This window comes from Vipera berus (genome assembly GCF_964194415.1).
Source record: "Vipera berus genome assembly, chromosome: Z".
Taxonomy (NCBI): domain Eukaryota; kingdom Metazoa; phylum Chordata; class Lepidosauria; order Squamata; family Viperidae; genus Vipera; species Vipera berus.
The window spans coordinates 51,759,244-51,768,372 of NC_138205.1; the positions used below are offsets into that span (position 1 = coordinate 51,759,244).

General features: G+C 38.6%; 2 protein-coding genes across 3 annotated transcripts in view; one reads left to right on the plus strand and one right to left on the minus strand.

Annotated features, from left to right (window-relative positions):
• The window catches only part of PSME3 (proteasome activator subunit 3), a 449,122-nt gene that overhangs the window by 163,473 nt on the left and 276,520 nt on the right, over positions 1-9,129 (plus strand). The window lies entirely within an intron of this gene.
• The window catches only part of PTGES3L (prostaglandin E synthase 3 like), a 22,161-nt gene continuing 15,342 nt past the window's right edge, over positions 2,311-9,129 (minus strand). Inside the window, exons 3-6 of one of the 2 annotated variants that reach the window (XM_081343827.1) lie at positions 5,940-6,038; positions 5,225-5,314; positions 3,088-3,141; positions 2,311-2,526 (exon numbers count right to left, since the gene is read on the minus strand). In XM_081343827.1, the coding sequence (XP_081199953.1) occupies positions 2,421-2,526; positions 3,088-3,141; positions 5,225-5,314; positions 5,940-6,038 (349 nt within the window). In that variant the 3' untranslated portion in view covers positions 2,311-2,420. The remainder of the gene's footprint in view (positions 2,527-3,087; positions 3,142-5,224; positions 5,315-5,939; positions 6,039-9,129) is intronic. The other variant, XM_081343828.1, reaches the window with a different exon arrangement.

The following is a 9,129-nucleotide window of genomic DNA, read 5'->3' on the forward strand; positions in this document are numbered from 1 at the left end:
TAGATCGGTGTTTATCCAGTTTTAAGATGTGTTGACTTCTACTCATAGAAAGCTGGCTGGGGAATTCTGGAAATAGAAGTCCATCCTAAAATTGCTGAAGTTGAGAAAATGTGGTATAGAGAAAGAATTAAAAGCATGGGGAAATCATAGTTGAGGATTGGATCTCCATTTTAGTTCCCATTTTTAAGGCGAGAGAGTTGTCCCTGCTGGCCTCCATGTTTGTAGCCCAGATCTGACAACCCTAGCATAAGAATTCTGCTATAAAATAAAAAAAGTTTAAGATTGTCACCAAGAAGCACACTAAAGGAAAGATAAATATGTTCCCCAATTAAGCTAACATAAGGGAAACAACCATAGAATTTTGTGCTAGGGAAGTGGTTCACTAAAATACTGCCGCCTTCTAGAATAGTATTATTATTATTATTATTAATATTATTATTATTATTATTATTATTATTATTATTATTATTATTATTATTATTATTATTATTATTATTATTATTATTATTATTATTATTATTATGGTTAATCTTCAGTTCACAGTCTGGGACTGATAAAAACTTAACAGTTCAAGTCCTAACCAAGAACCTAACCAAGATGCTGTTAAGGTGTCTTGAGTATTTAGGCAGTTCCGAGTAGGGTAGGTTTTTTGCAAATCAGGATATTCAGGTCTAATAAGTTCAAAATTTCCATCTATCTAGGCAGCTCTTTGGGTATTGCTCCAAGGGTATTGCTCCTATTATTATTGGTACAGCTATTGATTTCTTCTCCACAGTCACTCAACTTCAATTTGCAAATTATTATTATTTTATTTTTCCTATACGTTTTTCCTCAATTTGTGCATCCTCTGGTATTGCAATATCAATGAAACAGACTTTTTTCTTTTCCACAATAGTGATGTCAGGTGTGTTGTGGGCCAGAAGTCTCTCTGTTTGGATCCGAAAGTCCTACAGGATCTTGACTAGCTCATTGTCAAGAACTTTGTCAGTTTGGTGTTCCTAGTTAATTTTTGTTGCATTTGAACCCAAACTTCTTGCAAAGCTTCCAATGTATGATTTTGGCAACTTGATTATGACATTGTAAATAATCAATCTGTGAGATTTTGCTGCAGCAACTGATAAGGTGATCCACTCTCATTTTTTTCATTGCATAAGTGACATTTGCTGTTGTTACTGACATGTTGAATTTTTGCTTTCATGGAATTGGTCTGCAAGGCTTATTCTAGGGCAGCCAAAATGAAGCCTTCAGTTTCTTTCTTCAAGACCTCTGAGATCAATTAGTTCTATGTTTGTATCTACCTTTCCTTCAATGTCCTTCAGGCATTGAGTGTGCATAGGATTCTTTTTCCAGTTAGAAACCCAATGCTCAGTTGTTTCCTTTCGATATTCTTTCAATCTTGTTTTCAAGAGGTTTCCCTTTTTCACGACCTTCAGCAGAGGCTCTTTTGTTTTTTATTTATCTAGTCATTTAAGCCATGTTTTTCCTCTTCCGTAGTTTATTTCACCAGTAATACTCCTCTGCCACCCTGAGATCTAAGCAAATACAATCACTTTTTGGGTGCAGGGCATGATGCATTGTCATTAGTTTTCTTGTCTTTCGATCCAAGTTATCAAGTTCTATCTGAGTCCAGTCAATTATTCCAGCTATCATATTACTGGCATGGCCCAGGTGTTAATTGCCTTTATGATATTTCCTCCACTTAGATGATGATGATGATTGTTAATCTTCAATTTGATTCAGTCTGAGATTGGTAAAAACTTAATAGTTCAAGTCCTAACCAAGGACTTAAGATCTGTTAAGGTAATGTCTGAGTATAAAGGCAGTTGAGTTATTATTATTGTTGTTCTTGTTAGTTTGTTGCTGTTATTATTATTATAGTTAATCTTCAATTCAATTCATAGTGTGGACTTGTACAAACTAAACAGTTCAAGTCCTAACCAAGGACCTAAGAGCTATTAAGGTTGTTGTTGTTGTTGTTGTTGTTATTTCCCTGCTTATTCAACAGCTGAGTATTTCCAGATAGTTCCCAATTATGGCTGAACTTCAGATCAAATAAGGTTGGCCACTCATTGAAATGAAAGGGGCAACACATACTTATAAATGTCTCCTTGAAAGTAAAATCAGCTGAAGCTAAAGCTGATTTTTTATTGAATGATCATTTTCTTTCACAAAATTTTACAAAGTTTCTTTGTAATTATCCAATTTACAAAGACAGCTATGTGAGTCTTGTTTCTTTCTACACTTAATAGGGAATGGATTATAACAACTCTGCTAAGTCTTTAGAGCCAACTTCACTCCCAGATTTGGTGCAAAGAGTTGTTTATTGAAGTCATCCAGAAAAATTACATTGCAATAATTTAACACCCATTGAAAACAAATAAATTTGAAACACTTTGACACATCACATCTGCTTCCTTGTCCTAGGTCTTAGCCAATGTGATGCCTAGTCCCATGTCTCTGTTGACTGTAGCTGTAGTAAACTTAGGTAGCAGTCCAGTCAGGGAGTTGTGCCTTTCAGCTGTCATCCTAAAATTGTTAAGCACATACAGAGAAAGATTAGTATTTTCACTGAGAGAGGAGCATACCCCAAATTTATAAAATGAATACTTTAAAATACTATATATATATATATAATTTGTCGAGGCTTTTTGAATGCACCTTGCTAATTAACTCTTTCTTTCCTGCTTTGGCCTGACTCAAGGCTTATCCACAGGATATAGTCAACTTATGACAGCTCATTATTTGTGTAAATTATTCAAACTGACTGACTGATGAAAACATAATAAGTTCGAAATGATCATCTCAGCCTCCCAAATTCTTTATTAGCAATTTGAATAATTTACATATATATATGTATGTATATGTATATATAAAATACTTTACAAATGTATATATCAACTTCTGCAAGCCAAATTTAATAAACCTAAACCTAACCTAACCAATGGAACAATGGCTTGAAATACTAGTGAGGCACAAGCCATATTCCATCCTAGTCCTCCAGCCATGTTAACTTGCAGATCTGATAAACTGATAATATAGAGTCAAGCAAACAGAGTTCAGAAATAGTTAAAGATGCTCTTTACTTACATCAAGATCATCCATGGCTGGCGGTGGATCTTTCTTAGTGACTTTTTGCATGAGCTGTAAGGGAACAAGGAGATTAAAGCAAATGGTGTTGCTATTTCATATTGAGAATTGTGGAGGATATTCCTACCCAAATAGTATAGTTAAAATATTAACAGTTATATCATGACAAAGTTATTAAAATATCTACTATTATTTCTGTTAGTCAATGAGTATTTAATCTGGCTAACTAGATTTATGTTATTCTACTATGCTCAGTAAAAAGAGGGCAAGTTGTTACATATAGACAATTTCTGAAATCTCAGAATTAGGGAAAGGTTAATATTGTTTTCTCTCTTATTAGAGCCTCTTACCTTTTGATTTTACTTTTTACCTTAATGTGAGCATAAATTTGCATTATTCAATACTTTATGTATAAATGGTGCATAAATAATACAAGATGTTATAGCAAATATAATAATAGCAGCACAATTCTGCTTTGATAAATGGTGTTTTTCTAGCTATTGCTCATGACATTGCCAAACAGAATCACTGCATTATATATTTATGTAACAATAATAATAATAAAGTTGGAAGGGACCTTGGAGGTCATCTAGTCCAACCCCCTGCTCAGGCAGGAAACTCTATACCATTTCAGACAAATGGCTGTCCAGTCTTTTCTTAAAAACTTGCAGTGTTGGAGCATTCACAACTTCTGGAGGCAGTTGTTCCACTGATAAATTGTTCTAACTGTCAGGAAATTTCTTCTTAGTTCTAGGTTGCTTCTTTCTTTGTTTAGTTTCCATCTGTTGCTTCTTGTCCTCCCTTCAGGTGCTTTGGAGAATAGCCTGACTCCCTCTTCTTTGTGGCAACCCCTGAGATTGTCAACTTACAATGAGAATGGCTGCAGCCATTTTTTTTCTCATTATAGGTTGCCACATAGAACAGAGGGAGGAGGGTTGCCCAGGTGCTTCGTTAGTCAAAATAATCTTCTGTCCCATGGGAACCAAGGTCATTGGCTGCTCCCGAGACTAGGGACTGGGCATTACATAAAAAGCCTGCCAAATAATCATATTGGGGAACGCAGTTCCTTGCATAGTTTTATGGGTGGGACTTTTAGCTTTGTATTGGGCAATTGTTACTTGTGTATTTGGACTTGGTTTCACTTTCGACTGTGCCGATACTTTGTAACTAATAAACATACTCTATGAGGAATTATCAAGTCTCAGAGGTCTGCTATATTCATCTCTGTCTGTCGGAACCATGGCATTGATATTGGAATAAAGCTATCAGGTCACCCCTAGTCCTTCTCTTCATTAAACTAGACATACCCAATTCCAGCAACCGTTCCTTATATGTTTTAGCCTCCAGTTCCCTAATCATCTTTGCTGCTCTTCTCTGTACTCTTTCTAGAGTCTCAACATCTTTTTTACATCGTGGTGACCAAAACCGGATACAGTATTCCAAGTGTATTGTGAAGGCATTGTAAAGTGGTATTGACACTTCATGTGATCTTGATTCTATCCCTCTGTTAATGCAACCTAGCACTGTGTTGGCTTTTTTGGAAGCTGCAGCATACTGCTGGCTCATATTTAAGTGATTGTCCACTAGGACTCCGAGATCCCTCTCACAGTTAATACTATTGAGCAGGGTACCACCTATACCAGAGGTCCTCAACCATTTGGCTAACCTTTTGACTACCAGGGACCGGTTCCATGGAGAGGGTTTTCTGCGGCCCAGAGGAGGTGTGGTTTTGTGTGCTGCCAGCATCCCTGAGATGCTGTGGCCCGGTACTGGTCCACAGACTGGGGGTTGGGGACCCCTAACCTATACTATACCTGTGCATTTGCTTTTTCTTGCCTAAATGTAGAACCTTACTTTTTTCACCATTGACTTTCATTTTGTTAGATAGTGCCCAATGTTCAAGTCTGTCAAAATCCTTCTGTATCTTAAGCCTATCTTCTGGAGTGTTAGCTATTCCTGCCAGCTTGGTGTTGTCTGAAAATTTGATGAGTTCCTTATTGCCTATTGCCACTATTAGTTAACACTATAATTGGGATACAGAATAGTCACTTTTTACTTTCTCAGGCTTCAGCTTTGCTGATTCAGAGTGAGTCAAATAAGTTTCAAAATTCTGCTTTGGTCTGATAATTGTGCTCACCTCTGCATATTGTTCAGCCATGGCTGCTTCCATTTCTTCATCTCCTTCCCAATCTCTCCAGTTATCAAAGTCCACTGAGAGCCATGCTGGCTGCAAATAAGAAACAATTTGTTACAGATGTTCCATCCTTGCTCCTATTATTGATACTTAAACTGGCATTTAAAAATCAAATGATAAATAAAACAATGGCCTTCTAATTTTCCCATCTTTTCAATCAAACAGGAAAAGAGTTGGTATTTAATCGGAATATGTTTTGCCCTATCAGATAATTTCCTCTTTAGCAAGGTTCACCAACCTTGCTTCCAACAACTCAGCTGGTATAAAATCTCAACTAAGTGATGTTAACTGCCCCTTTGACTAAAAATCAAAAAGCCAAGTTTTCTATGGAGATTGTTAAGCAAACAGGTCTTGGTCTTACTGATATCCCTGTTTAATACTGAGATTTGGTAGTATAAGTAATCCTTGTTTAGCAACTGCCCACTTTCATAACCATTCATAATGATGAAGAAATAACTTTGCAACCAGTCCTCACAATTACAACTTTCACAGATCTGTAAAGCAAAGGAAAGTTGAAGTAAGATCATAAGCACAGTTGTGGTTTGATTTAGAGACCACTTCACTTAATAATAGTATTTTCAAGCCCAGTTGTGGTTGTTAAACAAGGACTATGTGCATTGATTCCCTAATTAACCAGGAAAGATGAAAGGTGTCCTACCTTGAAATCTTCTTTGGTGAGACGTGGCCATGGCACTTTGTCCTTCCACTTGCGTGCAAAGAGTGTGATGGACCTGCCTGAACGCTTATCATGGGAATCCTGAAAGGGATTACATTGTAGTAGAAAGAAGTCTGAGTGTTACCAGTTAATTCTTCTATAAGTAACTTGTAATTGCAATTAGTTGTATACATTTAAGCTAAGTTAGTTTTATAAATATTAATGTAATCCACATTTGAGGGCCACATTTTTGCTCTTGTTTGCTTTAGAAGGTTCTCTTCATTCACAGTAGTCATGGTGATATCTTTGCCTGCATCTAGAATAAACAAGAAGCCTGAGAGCATCCTTGAGTCTTTTTTTCCACATAATTTAAACATGTTTTAAAACCATAAAAAATGATGTTTGTAGATCAAGCTTTTTGTCAGTAATTGGGAAAGGAATCTCCTATTGAATATAAAATAGAGAAGGGAAGAGGCACAGTAGTATAAATGAGAAAGACTAGAAATTACTGTTTTTAACCTATGCTTATATTTACACTTTTTACACTTATATACATTAGTCCAGCCATATGGTTGATTCCTCAACTATATACCAGTCCCAAGTCTGGATAAATGGGGAGGGTTACAAAAAGCAATGGTGAACTACCCTGTAAAAAATATCTCACCAGAATACTTTATGGCAATAACTCAATATGACTCAGATATTGATATCAACAGCAGATATCAACTGCAAGCTACTGAAGAAGAGCATAGACGAGCTGTTAGCAGTCACGGATTTTATAATGTTGGTGGAGGAAAGCCTTCAGGAAGGACAACAATTGATGGTGCCCATGGCGAAAGAGGTCGCCTACGCTGTACAAAGTTATATCAAATTGGAACATGGAAGGCAAGAGGCAGGGCTTTTTTTGTCATAGAATGCTCAGAACGGAGTTCCGACACCTTTTTTGGATGGAACCTTGTAGGGTAGGCAAGGCAGGTTGTATGATATGTGTGAGTTCTGGTACCTTTTTCTTTTACAAAAAAAGCACTGGCAAGAGGCATGTCCCTTGGGCGTGGCTAAAGTGCTTATGGCCTACTGGGTGGGCGTGGACAGCTCTGCATCATTCGCATCAAGGGGGCCTATGGGGGCCTGGGCGGGAGTGGGACAGATCTGAGGGTCTCTGGCAGAAGGAGGGTCTCTGGCCCAGGGCCAAGGCAGTGGGGGCCGTTCCCTCACTGTTTCCAGGATGGCTTCGCGGGCCACATGAAACCACTTCGCGGGCCGGATTTTTGGATGGAACCTTGTAGGGTAGGCAAGGCAGGTTGTATGATATGTGTGAGTTCTGGTACCTTTTTCTTTTACAAAAAAAGCACTGGCAAGAGGCATGTCCCTTGGGAAATGATTAGTGTGAACATAGGCATCCTTGGCATCACTGAGTTACACTGGACAGTTAGTGGTCAATTCAAATCAGATGGGTTTATGGTTTTCTGGGAATAATATCAGATGAAAAGGAGTTGTATTCTGCATAAGCAAACAAATGGCTAAATGTTTTGAGAATCATAGAGCGTACAGCGATTGCATAGTATTTATCCAAATTCAAGGCAAGCCACTCAACATTACTATACTACAGATCTAAGCCCCAATTGTAGACGCAAGTGATGATAAAATTCTACTTTTCTATAGTGAGCTTCAAAGTGCTCTCAAGCAAATACCCAAAAAGAAAAAACATTTTAATACAGGTGAAACTCGAAAAATTAGAATATCGTGCAAAAGTTCATTTATTTCAGTACTGCAACTTAAAAGGGGAAACTAATATATGAGATAGACTCATTACATGCAAAGCAAGATAGTTCAAGCTGTGATTTGTCATAATTGTGATGATTATGGCTTACAGCTCATGAAAACCCCAAATCCACAATCTCAGAAAATTAGAATATTTTGAAAAGGTGCAATATTCTAGGCTAAAAGTGTCCCACTCTAATAAGCTAATTAAGCCATAACACCTGCAAAGCGTTCCTGAGCCTTTAAATGGTCTCTCGATCTGGTTCAGTAGGAATCTCAATCATGGGGAAGACTGCTGACCTGACAGTTGTGCAGAAAACCATCATGGACACCCTCCGTAAGGAGGGAAAGCCTCAAAAGGTAATTGCAAAAGAAGTTGGATGTTGCCAAAGTGCTGTATAAAAGCACATTAATAGAAAGTTATGTGGAAGGGAAAAGTGTGGAAGAAAAAGGTGCACAAGCAGCAGGGATGACCACAGCCTGGAGAGGATTGTCAGCAAAAAGCCATTCAAAAGTGTTGGGGACTTTCACAAGGAGTGGAGTGAGGCTGGAGTCAGTGCATCAAGAGCCACCACACAGAGACGGATCCTGGACATGGGCTTCAAATGTTGTATTCCTCTTGTCAAGCCGCTCCTGAACAACAAACGTCAGAAGCGTTTTACCTGGGCTAAAGAAAAACAGACCTGGTCTGTTGCTCAGTGGTCCAAAGTCCTCTTTTCTGATGAGAGCAACTTTTGCATCTCATATGGAAACCAAGGACCCAGAGTCTGTAGGAAGAATGGAGAGGCTGCAAGATGCTTTAAGTCCAGTGTGAAGTTTCCACAGTCTGTGTTGATTTGGGGAGCCATGTCATCTGCTGGTGTTGGTCCACTGTGCTTCATTAAGTCCAGGATCTACCAGGAGATTTTGGAGCACTTCATGCTTCGTTCCGCAGATAAGCTTTATGGGGATGCTGACTTCATTTTCCAGCAGGACTTGGCACCTGCCCACACTGCCAAAAGCACCAAAACCTGGTTCAATGACCGTAGGATTACTGTGCTTGATTGGCCAGCAAACTTGCCTAACTTGAACCCCATAGAGCAGGGGTGTCAAATTCAATTACATTGAGGGCCGCATCAGCATTGCAGTTGCCCTTAGGGGGCTGGGTGGGTATGGCCAGGGTGGGCGTGGCCTACTGGGTGGGCGTGGCCAGCTCTAAAAGCCATCTAAAAACTAAAAGCCATCTGGAAAGGGTAAAGAGCCGCTATAAAGCAGCTCAGAAAGGTCAATGGTTTGGAAAATATCCAACAGGAGAAGACGTATGTCTCTTAGGCTCCTAAGGAAAACCCCCACCACAGAATAAACCGGGGGAAAAAACTAAGGAGAATTGCAAAAGCTGGCCCCTAACGCAACAGGAAAATAAAAAGCGATTGTTTGAACGAAACGAGCATCA